Source organism: Nycticebus coucang, chromosome 1 (assembly GCF_027406575.1).
Source record: "Nycticebus coucang isolate mNycCou1 chromosome 1, mNycCou1.pri, whole genome shotgun sequence".
Taxonomy (NCBI): domain Eukaryota; kingdom Metazoa; phylum Chordata; class Mammalia; order Primates; family Lorisidae; genus Nycticebus; species Nycticebus coucang.
The window spans coordinates 33,657,676-33,673,243 of NC_069780.1; the positions used below are offsets into that span (position 1 = coordinate 33,657,676).

Genomic DNA, 15,568 nt, shown 5'->3' on the forward strand with positions numbered 1-15,568 from the left:
TTCTAACTGATTTGTAAAGCCATCTCCATCACAAACCAAATTCCATATATGGGTGGAATATGGAATATGGGGCTGCTTTCTGTTCTCTCTTCCATTTTACCAGTTTATATTAGTACCACTGCATTCATTTTCTTTTTGGTTAATACTAGATTTTTTTTTTATCATTTTGACCATATTTTTAAATTTTTATGTTCATCTAAAAATAGCATATAGATGGATTTAAAAATATATCTGAAAATTTCCTTTAAATGTAGATTTAATTAACTTACATTCTTTCTATGTTCTTTCTATTCTTAGGAGATTAATTGGCTTTTCTTTGTGCTACTCTGCTCCCCTCCATTGGTTTGGAAGTTACATATTCTCTATTCTTTTAGTAATTACTACTAAATTAAATTTTTAGCATGCATTCTTGAACTTCGGAATTTCTTCTGAGCAAAGACAATTCTGTCTTTTGTTCTGGACTATCTTTTGAAATATATTTGTAATAAAAACAGCCTCAGGAAAACAGAGATGGCGTTTCCCTTGGAGCAAAGGACAGGTTTACTAATAACCTTAGAAGAAAAAGATAGGGACTACTCCTTTTCTTGCCAGAGTAAAGGGAAAGCACGTATACTGTCATTTCCCACATTGGGTGTGGTGGCTGATGCCTGTAATTTTAGCACTTCGGGAGGCTGAGGCAGGAGCATCACTCGAAGCCAGGAATTTAAAACCAGCCTGAGCAAGAGCAAGAACCCATCTCTACAAGAAGTAGAAAAATTGGCAGGGCACAGGGATGCATGCCTGTAGCCCCAGCTATGGAGGAGGCTGAGGCAGGAGGATTGCTTGTGCCTAGAAATTTATGTGAAGTTGCTGTGAACTATGATGATGCCACTGCACTCTAGCAGGGGTGACAGAGCAAGATTCTGTCTCAAAAAAAAAAAAAAAAAAAAAAAATTCAAATTCCCTAAGCTCATGTACTGCATATATAGGTATTACTGGGCCCTCAATGTTATCTCCAGCACAAATATGCTAATACTATGCTGCTTCCCATGTTGTGAATGATGAAGTTCTTTGTCTTTGATCCAGGAGTCTTGTTTTCTCCCCATGTCCATGACATGGTAACAGTCTAGCTTATTAGAGTAAACTATAATCTCAGGGCTGAAAAGTTTCCAGACTTAATATGTAAACACAATGAGCATATTTATGTTCTAACAGAAGGAAAACAAAACACTAGAACACCTTTTAACTGATTGCCACCTACACTCACCTCTTATGTTGCTGTTATCTAGAATTTTATTTCTACCTTCCTATTAGTCCTTCTCCAATTGGCTTTATATATTATTATTTAACAGTCATGGTTTAATCAGATTTACAAGCTTGTAGTGAGTGAGTAAAGAGTGCTTCCTACAAAGTATTTAGTATGTATTAACATTATTATGTTTTTTTTTTTTATTGTTGGGGATTCATTGAGGGTACAATAAGCCAGGTTACACTGATTGCAATTGTTAGGTAAAGTCCCTCTTGCAATCATGTCTTGCCCCCATAAAGTGTGACACACACCAAGGCCCCACCCTCCTCCCTCCTTCCATCTTTCTGTTTCCCCCCCCATAACCATAATTGTCATTAATTGTCCTCATATCAAAATTGAGTACATAGGATTCATGCTTCTCCATTCTTGTGATGCTTTACTAAGAATAATGTCTTCCACGTCCATCCAGGTTAATACGAAGGATGTAAAGTCTCCATTTTTTTTAATGGCTGAATAGTATTCCATGGTATACATATACCACAGCTTGTTAATCCATTCCTGGGTTGGTGGGCATTTAGACTCTTTCCACATTTTGGCGATTGTAAATTGAGCTGCAATAAACAGTCTAGTACAAGTGTCCTTATGATAAAAGGATTTCTTTCCTTCTGGGTAGATGCCCAGTAACGGGATTGCAGGATCACATGGGAGGTCTAGCTTGAGTGCTTTGAGGTTTCTCCATACTTCCTTCAGAAAGGTTGTACTAGTTTGCAGTCCCACCAGCAGTGTAAAAGTGTTCCCTTCTCTACACATCCACGCCAGCATCTGCAGTTTTGAGATTTTGTGATGTGGGCCATTCTCACTGGGGTTAGATGATATCTCAGGGTTGTTTTGATTTGCATTTCTCTAATATATAGAGATGATGAACATTTTTTCATGTGTTTGTTAGCCATTTGTCTGTCGTCTTTAGAGAAAGTTCTATTCATGTCTCTTGCCCATTGATATATGGGATTGTTGGCTTTTTTCATGTGGATTAATTTGAGTTCTCTATAGATCCTAGTTATCAAGCTTTTGTCTGATTGAGAATATGCAAATATCCTTTCCCATTGTGTAGGTTGTCTCTTTGCTTTGGTTATTGTCTCCTTAGCTGTACAGAAGCTTTTCAGTTTAATGAAGTCCCATTTGTTTATTTTTGTTGTTGCTGCAATTGCCATGGCAGTCTTCTTTCATGAAGTCTTCCCCCAGGCCAATATCTTCCAGTGTTTTTCCTATGCTTTCTTGGAGGATTTTTATTGTTTTATGCCTTAAATTTAAGTCCTTTATCCATCTTGAATCAATTTTTGTGAGTGGGGAAAGGTGTGGGTCCCATTGGCCAGACTAACAAGGAATAGAAAAGTAAAATCTCTAGTAACCTCAATCAGAAATGATAAAGGGGAAATAACAACTGATCCCACAGAGATACAAGAGATCATCTCTGAATACTACCAGAAACTCTATGCCCAGAAATTTGACAATGTGAAAGAAATGGATCAATATTTGGAATCACACCCTCTCCCTAGACTCAGCCAGGAAGAAATAGAGCTCCTGAACAGACCAATTTCAAGCACTGAGATCAAAGAAACAATAAAAAAGCTTCCAAGCAAAAAATGCCCTGGTCCAGATGGCTTCACTCCAGAATTCTATCAAACCTTCAAGGAAGAGCTTACTCCTGTACTGCAGAAATTATTCCAAAAAATTGAGGAAGAAGGAATCTTCCCCAACACATTCTATGAAGCAAACATCACCCTGACACCAAAACCAGGAAAAGACCCAAACAAAAAGGAGAATTTCAGAACATTATTATGTTTTAATAATGTTTTATGCTCACCACTGCTTCTATCATCTTTAAGATCAATATTCTGATGAATGACAGCAAAGATAAACTATTTTTCTTTCTATGTTTCCTTTCTTTATACCCACTCTATTCATGATCATGCCTATGGATTTTTATCAGACTGTCTTTATAAATGCATATATATTTGTCTACATAAATATTTTCTATCATTCTACAACACTGAACCAATATAATTTTCTACTCAGTGGTGATCTCAATTAATTTTTCCAAGAGTTTTTTTTTTGAAAGTAATTATCCCTTCCTTTCCTCTGTATCTTAGATATTAGTATTCTTTTTCCCTCAAATATGTAACATTATTACCAACATGGCAGTCAGCACCTTGATAATTTCTTCCACTGTAGCTTTAGATTTAATCTAGTATTATACTAGATTATAATACACATTTATAATGTGAGGCAAAATATTTGGGGTTATATAAAATGAATAGTTAACAATATACTGGTTAATTTTTAAAAGTTTTTTCAGCCCTACAATTATAGGGCTTGGCTCTGTTTGGTCTATTTGTTTCTTTTGTAACCTGTATGTGTTCTTTTTAGAGCCCTCATTGAGAAAGCCATGTATTTAAATGAAAGTTATCTCTCCATGAGTTTGGACAAATGATAATGTAAATGTTAGGGAGAGTTATTTCAGGTCTGATGACTGTATCACAGAGAGTTACAGCACAACACAAAGAACAATGAACTAGGATTATGTTTTAGTTCTGTTCTCTCAATGGACAGTATACCAGACTGGGGGCAGAAGGTTGATGCCAAATGATGTGAGCTACAGTTTCAGTTCTGTGACTAATTAGTTTTATTACCTTCACAAAGACTAACTTTCTTGTCAATTAAATGATGGAAACATTTGCTTCATATACCTTACAAATTTGTTTTCAGAAGCCAGTAAAATGTCTATGAAAATTATTTTTAAACTTCAAAGCATTATGAAAGCACTCATACTATGAGTATTGTTAACACTTACAATGCATTGATTGTTCATATAAACATTTTCACCCTAACCTTGACTGTCAATATACCAGTTTCTGTATGTAAGACTTTTAGATGAAAAGCACAATCAGGAAACAAGGCTAAGATACACTAAGGAAATCTCTATTTCAAAAAGCATTTTTTTAGGTTCATAAACCTGTGATATTGTAATTCCAACAGCTTTTTATTTTGTCTATTTTAATTATGAAGGTAAGTTTTTATTGATTTTTAGAAAATCCTTTACATAAAGCATTTTTCAAATTGAGGTTCACAAAATCAACTTACTATAGATATTTTAAAAAGTATAATAGAATGCATTCCATGTAAGAAATACAAAATGTCTTATAAAATTTGTTTCAGTTATAAACGTACATATACATAGCACCACTTCCAATTTTCTGTGTCCTGGGTCTCTACATAAAATGCAACTTCTTCTTACGTATTGTAGGAATAAACAGTTTTAAAAATACTGCTTTATGGTGTTCAACTAAACATAATATAGTTTTATAAATTTTCATACTGCAAAACTCTTCAATAAAAAATTATAAACTATACTTAAATATAATTAATATTCTAGAGTGTAGCTTTCAACTTTTTCTGTGTATATGTTTATGTACACTAAATTTCACCTTATGAAAATGACATACCATAATATTTTATAAATTATATTTTGTACTTTGACAATATGTAACATAAATATTATGCTCTTTTATCAGTAACTTTTCAATAAAGCACCTTCCTGAAAAATTATAATTGCTTGAAGGCAGGTGGCTTCAATTTAACTACTGAGTGAGTAACATATTCATAGTGTTAAAAAATAATTTTAAATGTTAAGTGTAATAAGTAAACAGCTTCCCACACAACTTTGTTACCAATTTCAACCCTCTTTCCAAACAGGTAACCTCTGCTATATTGTTTTTTTTTTTTTTTTCACTTTCATTTATTATTTTTATTTTTAGTTGACAAACAATAATGGTACATATTTACGGGGAACAATATGTTTTGATATATGATTATTCAACTGCTTTTTAAAATGGACTTGACTCCATGCCACAAACCACAAATTGGCTAAGCCATGCTTTGGCTAAACTAAAGTGAACTCTGACTTTAAGCTTGACAGGGACTAGAGAGAAACTGAGGAAGTATGCAAAACCAGCAAAGCTTCCAAGGTAACACGTCAAGCAAAACAGAAAAGCAGCTACTTAAGATTTTACTTAAGAACAAGTTCCTGTGTCTTCAAAATCAGGCCTTGCCGCGCCCACGGCATTACCGCCGAAGTGAGGCGGCGCTGACCGCGCTTTAGAGCGTCGGTAAGGAGGCCTGTGCTCCACGGAGTTTCGCCCCCAGCGACCCCTGCACAAACAGCATCAGAAACGGTGCTCTACGTGCCAAGTCACCCGCAGGAGCTTGAACGACCGCGGCAGCCTTTAAAATTTATTACTTTGTTTTTCTTTAGCATAGGTCTGTGTGCTCTGATACTAATCACAATGTGCTTTCTCAAGGCTGGACCCATTGCACTACAGGATAAGATAAAGGCACGAGCCTGCTAGACTCAGTGCCGCCTATAAGTCAGGCACTAAGACGTTTAAGTAATAAATACCTTCACAGTAAATACCAATGATTTAGGAGTAAAACAATTTCACAACCATGCTGAGACCAGCTCTTTTGTAGTGAATTACACTTTGTACTGTTTATTTTAGGTATGCGTTTGACTGTTATCAACTAGGAACAGAAATTGTTGTTAAAAATATCTAAAACAATCAGAGCTTACCTAAGCACGAAAACTGCAACCGTAAAGGAAAAATCCGTAACTTCCCCACTAACTCAAAATAACTCTTGTGTAACCAATGACGCCCCCTGCCTGTAAGTAGAAGTGTATAAGTACTTGCATAAGTTTCACAGTAAAGTCGCAGCTGCATACTCCGACCCGTGGTGTGTCAGACTGTCATTCCTGCGCCGACCTCTCAACCTTCCTCGTTCCTTCTCCCTGCTCTCCCTCGGACTGAAGCCCACCGACTGGGTGGTCCGCGGCAAGGCCTCAATATCATAAAATCCAAGTGAAAACCCTCCATAGCACAGTTTAATATAACATTCTCAATAATGGCTTTTCCCAAACATTTGATATTAATAGTATCAAGTATGTTCAAAAAAAAAAAAGCTTTTACCTTTACTTAAAGCGGGAATATAAAAGATAACCACAAGAACTTTCTTGACAGAGGCTATCATTAGTAGCAGTAACTTGTTCAGAAATGAACTTCTATGCCAACAGAAGTTTTAAAAATACATTCCTTTTTGTAGAAATGCTGCCAATTTCTCCTTTATTTTTTATCGCATGTTCTGTTAATCCATCAAGTACTTACATCTGGAATGAAGCCAATCTCGTTGAGATGATTACTCAGCTCTGGATCGTGGAAGGCAATCATCTGAGAGAACACCGTCAGATACTCTGAAATAACAAATAGAGTCATCATTTTTATAAGTACCTAAAAGACATTAAATTCAAACAGTTTTATTTATATACTGAATGAGATTTAATTTCTCTCTAAAGAAAGAATACTTCAATAGATAATTTTGTTTTCTTACTATTTTCTTACTTACTGCTAATTATTAAACAAATGTACTAAAAAACCATAGCACAACTTATTTTCTGCCTTCAGAGCTATCAGTTCATTTCCTGAGTCACAAATTGCACATGATAAATAATGCTTTCCTGTTAAACTCTACGAACACATTTTCCTTTGGTAATACTAAATATGTTTATTGAATATTCAGAAAGTGTAACAGATCCTCAGATAAGGAACATTTACAAGCAGTCACAAATAGAATATTTATGCCGAAAATTTGTTTATATACACAGATATAGGCATACGTTATAGTCCTAATTTATTTTTATCTAAGACGTTGCATTTGGCATATTTAGAAATAAGAATCAATATTAATCAAAAAGCAGGCACACAATAGCCAATTAAAAATCTTTTATTTCAATCCTATTCATAGGATTCAGTTGAAATGTGAGGAATATGTTCTTTTTCTCCTTTTTTTCCATTCTTTCAAAGTTACTATTCTTGCCACTTTACTATGTACCGATCTAAACAAGACTATGGTAACAATCTACACAAGGAAAAGTAACCATTATATTTTTACTCACTAAAAAAAAAAAAAAAAAATTAATTAATTAATACATGTCAATGAGTTCAATTTCCTTTTTTGGAAAATGAAATGAAAATAACTTCACAAAAGTTTCCCCTAAATTACTAATCTCAACTTTTTCCTTCAATAATAGCATCTATCTTTTGATCCAATTATTTAGTGAAAAAACCTCAAAAAATAATGCTTTGCTTCTTCAGTTTTTAAATTATTTTTAATATTTCAAGAAATAGTAGTAGTTCCTTCATATTACATCAGTAGAAGTAGTCTTTCTTCTTTTTATTTATTGAATGAAACTTTGCTTCTAATAGTCACGTGCATTTTGCAGATATTTGCCTTTGAGCAACATGACGTATTTTACACAAAAAAACTTTAGGCAAAAAGAAAAGAAGGGGAGGCGCTGTGTTTCACGATGAAGCTGAATTACTGACCTCACCTGAACTTTTACCAGTGCTGGATAAAAAATGGGTGCCCAAATAATACTTTTTCTTGACTTGGTATTTATTGTATTGCAACAGAGTATCTATCTATTGTCTCACCTTTTCCCCTCTGAACTAAACAGGTACAATTTAGATCACGTTCAAGAGTTACAGATCACAGCACAGACCTAGGACATATCTGAAGGCCCCAAGAAACCTCCGGATTTAATTTTTTAAAAACTTTTTTATTTCTCCTTCCAATTAGTAATGGTGCTTTTAAATAGTCCTAATTTACCAAAAAGCTAGAGATACATGACATCAACAATTATTACCATTCAACTCTACGTTGATATAGTTCTGAACTTGGAAAAAGCAATACCTCCTTTTAAAGCAGAAATTCATGCCTCAGGAAATTCTCCATAGCTAAGCTTCAGTTTATTATTATTCTTATTTGAGCTTCGTAAAAATTACTACGTGAAATTAGGTGGCTAATTAAGGATCTAGTGAAGAAACCTAATTCATCATGAAAACATTTTCCTTCAGTTCTGCCAATGCCAAACACTGATGGCTGGATTTATATGGTATGTGCTACACACCCATATACACACAAATATATACATTTACATTACATTTTCCTTCTGTTCTGCCAATGCCAAACACTGATGGCTGGATTTATATGGTATGTGCTGTAACTGCATACACACACACACACACATACACACAAATATATACATTTACATTACATAACATTATAAGTTATATATATTACTTCATATATAGGAATATAATTTGTAAAGCAGGCATAAGATTTGGTTGCTTAGAATAAGCTTTTAAATAAAATACAGTATGGGCTATTATACTTAAGATTTCTTTTGTTAAAGGGGTTTTCCAGCTATAAAATTTGGTCTACCTAGTAAAAGCACAAGAACACCATACCAACCTTTATAATTAAATGGGAAATTGATAAAACTGTCGTATTCCAAGTTATGTCAAAACAGCATTTCAAAGTCCTGTATGTCAAAACCTTGTCATTGTATTTCTACTGTAGGATGAAGATATGAATCTAGCATTTCAAAATAACTCCCCAAATGCTGTTCTCTGACCTAAACAGACCTATAAAGAGGCAAATGCTATTCTTTAAAAAGAAAAAAAATCCAAGTATTTATGCAATTTCTCCCTTAAACGTTACATGAAGTCTATTATATTACTGCACAAAATCATAGCCTTTTTTGCATTTTAATGAAAACTTATATTTTTTAATTTTTGCCATAAAAAATACATTTTCCTTTCCCCTTCTAATCTCTCTGTATTAAAAATTCTTCTTCCTCTTATTTAAAATTGCTTATTAGATATTTTTAAAAAATGAAAATTCCCAATAAATTCAGTGTAAAAATTTCATATGACACTAGCATATTTTTGTGCAGTTGTTTACAAATAAGCCGTCTGTTTCTTTTTCCAAAAAAATCCATAAAATATAATCAGAGATGAAATCTCAGAAAGTCCTTCATATGAGTCTGATTATTTTTTTCTTTCTGACCAGTTTTCAGGTTTTACTCTTAGCTGGGGAAAGGAGAATGTGAAGGATGATGAATTTAAAGTGAATGGTTTCCTCAGCTCCCAGATCAGAAGTAGTATTCTCAATTCTGTAACTATGCTACTTTCCATCAGGCTGTTTATCCTGAAGATGTTAACTGTGCATAAATAAGTTTAAAGTCATCTATCTCTCAACAACTAAGATTGTGCCAAACCAACTGGTGATGTGTTGACTCACTGCACTCAACAGAAACCAGTTATTGTAACGCAAATGAACCTAAATTATTTTCCATTACAAAGTTTTCCAGCTATAAAATTTGGTCTACCTAGTAAAAGCACAAGAACACATACCAACCTTTATAATTAAATGGGAAGTCAGGGGCCAAAAGAAGAAAACAGAAAAAGAAAAGAAATCTTTAGGGCTAATTTTTGCTTCCATACCCTGCTTTGGTAAAAAAAAGGATTCTGTAAGCAAACCCACTTAATAATTCTCATTATATTTCTAGTAAATGTAAATGTAAAACACTTTCTGTTGCCAGGAAAAATCTCATATGACACAAGACATTTTTTGAAATTGGCAAGACTATACGATTTATTCTCTATTATCTCCAAATAAACTATCATTAAAGATATGCTAAAAAAAAAAAAAAGATATGCTTAAAGTACTATATAGCTGATAGGCACATTAATGACCCTGATACCCCCCATGTAACCAAAACATTTGTATCCCCTTAGAACCTTTAAAAGTTGATCACTCAAGGGATGTAACAAAGCAGTCAACATAGTGAGGTTGTCAGCATAAGGAACCAGGCCTTTTATACTGATTGGTGGTACACATGGTGCATGTCTTGTCTATGAAAATCAGGCCAACTTAAGGAGGTGATCAGCGCTGGGAGGTTGTCAACTATGAGGGTCTACTGTATTACAATTTCATGTTAGATTTAAAACTAACATCATTATAACTCAGGATTAACAAATCTGCTTTTGTTCGGGATGCTTAAATATTAACTTGATTATTATCTACTGTTAATCTTTTTAGTTTGTCTTTAGTCACTATTTGGAACGTTATGTGCATTGCATAACCTCTGAAATCTTGCGGCATCATCCAAATAATCTACTTACACAACTAAATGATGGCTAAACTTTTTTTTACTAATTCACATGGAGTAGCATTCCATGGTGAAGCTTTTTTTTTTTTTTTTTTTTACAGTTTTTGGCCGGGACTGGGTTCAAACCCACCACCTCCAGCATATGGGGCCGGCGCCCTACTCCTCTGAGCCACAGGCGCCGCCCCATGGTGAAGCGTTTTAAATCTTAATCATGAAGGTCATAACTAATAGTTACTAAATCTACTCTTTTTGGTATTACTGAAATCTTAAAGAGTATACTATCAATTAGATAGTAAACACCCCTGATAAAGATAATAAAGGAAGTATGAATAAGTAGGGTACACATCCTTATTAATAAGGTACAGGATATACCTTTATAAGACATTACTTTATAATTTTTCTACAGAAGGTATAACATTACATTACCCTCAAAGTCAGGTGGACTTACTAAACTAGAAACCAAAGCAACTTCCTTCCTATAAAAAAATGCACTCATCCTTAGTTACAAAAAGTCAAAACAAAAAATACTGTGCCTTCTAAAAAGCATTCTCAAAATTCATTCTATCTTTGGATAAGTCCACATTGTAGAAAATATACAGAAAATTGGGCATAACCATTTTAAAACAGAAGATCATTTTAGTACTTTGTAAGCCAATGTAAATGACACTAAAATAGTAAACGTTCAATGGTTCAATGCACTGAGCTATTTATCTACATACTTTTCCTTCTCAAAAAAATTTTTAGCTTTTTTTTGTTTACATCTTCCTTTCTAATTATTTTCCCATTATATTGATCTCTCATACTTTAATTTTATCTTTTATCTAACCATCTAAAATTATTATTCATTGAGACCATACTTACTTAGAATAATTGATAAATCAGACATAGCCTCTAGTTTTCCTACTTCATCCTTTCAAATGGAGTGAAATACCAAACCATAATGATTTAAATAAAAATAAAACACAGAACCAGCTTTAAGCTGCTTAAAATAAAGTAGAATGAACAGGTAAAAAATCTAGATCACATGAGTATCTGATAAGTGTCATTAAAAATCATAAATAGGAGACTGAGCAGCTTTGTAGTCAGTTCTAAAATGATACAAAAATATAAGAAAATTTCCTTACTTTAAAATATTTAGAATCTCTGTTGAAAAGATAACACATGAAATAGCATGTACTGTCATCATAATAATGGTACTAGTGAAAAATACCAATAATAGTAACAATTACATTAAGAAATAAATTATAGTATTTATTGAATATTTCTGTTTCATGTATTTATAAATTTTATTATGTTTAATTTTTATAACAGTCTTTTATTGTAGATATCAGGAAAATGATAGCTAGAGAACTTAAATTATTTGTCCAAGATTACACAATGATTAGTGAAGCTTAAATTTGAAAGGTGTGTCTGATTCAAAACAAACTGCTTATTTTTAACTTCTGTTACATTATTATTAAAAGGAGTTCAGAATATTATAAGTTTGAATGTTGCTGAATGAATTCACGAACAGGGTAAACTTGGACTTGGCAGGAGGAGGTATATTTTAGGGAATTCTTTTGAGTGTGCAAGCACTGGTGGGAATGAGATGAATGAGAAGTGCTTTCAATAACCTATTTACACAATTAAGTGATGGCTAAGTTTTTTACTAATTCACAGAAGGAACACTCCATGGTGAAGCATTTTTAATCTTGATCATCAAGAACACTAATAGTGGTAGGTTTTAGTGATGAACCCTCACCATATCACAAATCACAAATTTAATTGAGTTTTGGTTACTTTTGACATAATCACTTCGTCTGTAAGAAAAGATAAGGCATTTGCTTACCTTGTATTACGTGTGAGTTGTCTTTTAAGAAGAAGTTATACAGGTACTTGGGAATAAAAGCAGACATGCATGCATATGCCAAGGCTATGAAAGAATAAAGCAAAGGCAAAAAATTAGTTAATAGGGTAAATGACCAGCAGTATTTCACTCACTTACATGTTCTTTGAGTTTGTTATAAAGTAATAGTTACAGGACTAAGTGCTGGAAACACAAAGGGTTGGGGAAAGCTCCTGCACTTTAAAACAGAAAATGTTTTGCACAACAAAAGGTAATCATTCCATTAACTTCATTCCAAACTTTTGTGGCAATCATTACCTCACAATAATAAAAATCTTTATCATTTAAGCTTTATGTTCTTATAAATTTCTATAAATCTTATGACCTTTGGCTATTGCTGATGCAAACAGGAGTCTGTAAACTTTGAATGTAGGATTATTATAACCTACATTTGTAAACACAGACCCTTTATTATTTTTGGACTATTGTCAGTGATAATCAGCTATGCCTAGGTAAACACAACAGAACCTCTAGTCTAGGCTAATGAATGAAGATATCAGAGAACAGTGCATTTTTTAAACAATTCAATAGGGAAATTGCAATTCTATGGGAATACACTATCTAGACTCAATTTCAGAAATCTATGCATATTCTGACATGATATAGAATTTGAAAGGATGGAGATTCTGAGAATAGGCATCTATACATTGAAGCAATATATGGTAACATGTTCGATATGTGATATTAGGAACTGGAATTTGAGTCACTTGAATTTAACAAATATTTATAGAAAATATTCTATAAAAAGTTATAGCAGAAGGGCAGAAAAAAACTTGTCATTAAAAACATGTTACAAAAAGGATTATAATATTAGTGTATAAGTAACTAGAGTTCAAGACAGATAAAAAAGAAATTTTCTAAATTACAAAGTGTTATGTGGGCTCAGGAAAGAGAATAAGAAAAATCTTCATTAAGGATGTAGTATTTGAAACGACAACAGGCTTTGGAGAGATTAAGATTAGGGGAAATGTAGCCAATATTGATTTCCTTATAAATTTCTTAGAAAGTATACTTAGGCTAAACCTAATGTCAGAAGAAATTTCTCTAGTTTGTAAAAATAATCATCAAAGTAGGTAGCTGAATTTAGAATAATCAGTAAAATTCCCACTAAATCCTTAATTACAACTTGGTCATTAATGAAACTTTCCGGTAATAAATTAATACTTCACATCCTCTACAATGAGTCTAATAGACTGCTTCACTGAAATCTGCCAGGGAAAGAGCATGAACCTTAAAACAAAAACAAAAACATTTCATGTTTGAATCAAATATTTTAGAATAATATGCACAATAATTAAATTGCAAAGAGGCTTACCTTCATTATTGAAATTTAGATACAGAAATGGAGCACAAAGTGAGTCAAGACCTAATGTGGAGGGGGAGGGAGAAGGAAGCCAAATGAATATAATGCAGCAGAATTGTGCAATGGACATAACTGTTATTTAGTTCATTGCATTGCCTCCAAATGGATTACAAATTTTAAGTATTCCCATCAGAAATGCATTACTTCATGAATTACTGTGAGCAGTAAATGATGGTGTCTGGCACAGAGTAAGTTCCAAAACAAATTAGTTATTACTATCACCATTATTATGAGTTGAAGAAATACAGTAATAGAAAAATATAAGAAAGTTAGAAGGCTTCTGAGACAGTCCCATCTTTGACCCTAACTGTGTATCTTGCCAATTATTTATATCTTTAAGTATGATTTCTCATCTAAGAGATATAGACTTGTCTTTATGTTATTTGTCTTTGGGATGTGAAAAAAATCCTGCAAAAATTATGAAGTGAAATACAAATATGTAACATATTTCTTTTATTGATAACAATGTTATCTATGTTTTCATGCTGAAAGAACGCGTATAAATCTATTGGTAGGGTGGTGCCTATGGCTCAGTGAGTAGAGCGCAGGTTGGTTCGAACCTGGCCCTGGCCAAACTGTAACAAAAAATAGCCGGGCATTGTGGCGGGCGCCTGTAGTCCCAGCTACTTGGGAGGCTGAGGCAAGAGAATCACCTAAGCCCAGGAGCTGGAGGCTGCTGTGAGCTGTGACGCTACAGCACTCTACTGAGGGTGACAAAGTGAGACTCTGTCTCTAATAATAATAATAATAATAATAATGAAGAAAACTATCAATAGTTGTTAGTAGACTATAAAATACCTGTAAAATGAACAGAGCTAGGAAAAACAATAGCTTTAAGTATGGCCAGGAAGTAACAGAGAATTAAAACGTAAAAGCAGCTGTTTACAACAACACATTCAAAACCAGGAATGGGTGGAATGGGTTTCCCAATTCATTGGGATAATTCAATTTTATCAATGACCACAAAAATAATAATGGCAAAATCTAACTCTAAAAGATCTGGACCATTAAAAATACTAAGGAAAAAAAGGCAATAAGTAGAATGAATGAATGGTTTCAGGTGATATCTTATTCTTTAATTTCCAATAACCATGGTAAGAATAAATTGGGAATCATTAACTGTAAAAACTTCAACTAGCCCACAATTATTTAACTATATGCATAAACATTAAAACATGTATCCACAAAGATTATGACAGCACCAAATATTTTGTCTACTTTCCTAATCAATGTGATGGCAAAGTTATTTCATTTAAATATCATGCATTTAAATGATATCTACTAGGCATTTAGACAAACTTTAAAAAAATTCTCATATAAATGTCTTGAAAAATGAATCAGAGCTTTAGTATTTACTTTTCCCAAAGCCAAGGATGTTTTAATACTTTAAAAAATTTTTTAAATTGTCAGTCATGCATAAGCTCCTAATACTCGAAGAAGAGCCTTAAAAACTAAAAAGTTTACCTTGCCAATATACAAGATCAGGATGAGATACTACCCAGGCTTTTAATACACGCCTAAATTTTGCATGACCTTCTGGTGATGATAACAGTTCATCATACTGATGGCAGCGAGGAATATCCACTTCAATCTGTTAAAGTAGCAAAACAATAAGGTGACTCTGTAACAGAGCAACCCCCAACAAACCCTTAACCTTTATTCCCTGAATAAATAAGAAGAGAGACTATAATATGAATTTCAGAACAGACTACCTTAATAACCCTGGTGTCTGAAGTTTTTAAATTTTTTATTGATCTTTAGGAAGCACCAGAGAAGTTGTATGTATACCTAAGTAGGAGAAAAAGACTATTTCTTTTGAAAAGATTTGTATTTCAAAAATATCTTCCTTTACAACATAGTCTCAATAAAAGGGCAAATTTTTCCAAAGAAGAAATACAATTGTTACAAAAAGGTCAGTTGACTGCACATTCTTGAAGGTGTTGCTCTAACTCACAAAATTATAGGAGTTATGCTTATTCTAACACTATCTGTCTATGATAGTGGCTAGGCGTTCATAATGAAAAAAAG

The 15,568-nt window shown here is 33.2% G+C and overlaps 1 protein-coding gene across 1 annotated transcript in view; it reads right to left on the minus strand.

The window, feature by feature from the left end:
• The window catches only part of TBCK (TBC1 domain containing kinase), a 209,752-nt gene that overhangs the window by 124,382 nt on the left and 69,802 nt on the right, over window positions 1-15,568 (minus strand). The window contains exons 17-20 of the mRNA XM_053561937.1: window positions 15,005-15,131; window positions 13,493-13,543; window positions 12,121-12,204; window positions 6,445-6,530 (exon numbers count right to left, since the gene is read on the minus strand). Of these exons, the coding sequence (XP_053417912.1) occupies window positions 6,445-6,530; window positions 12,121-12,204; window positions 13,493-13,543; window positions 15,005-15,131 (348 nt within the window). The remainder of the gene's footprint in view (window positions 1-6,444; window positions 6,531-12,120; window positions 12,205-13,492; window positions 13,544-15,004; window positions 15,132-15,568) is intronic.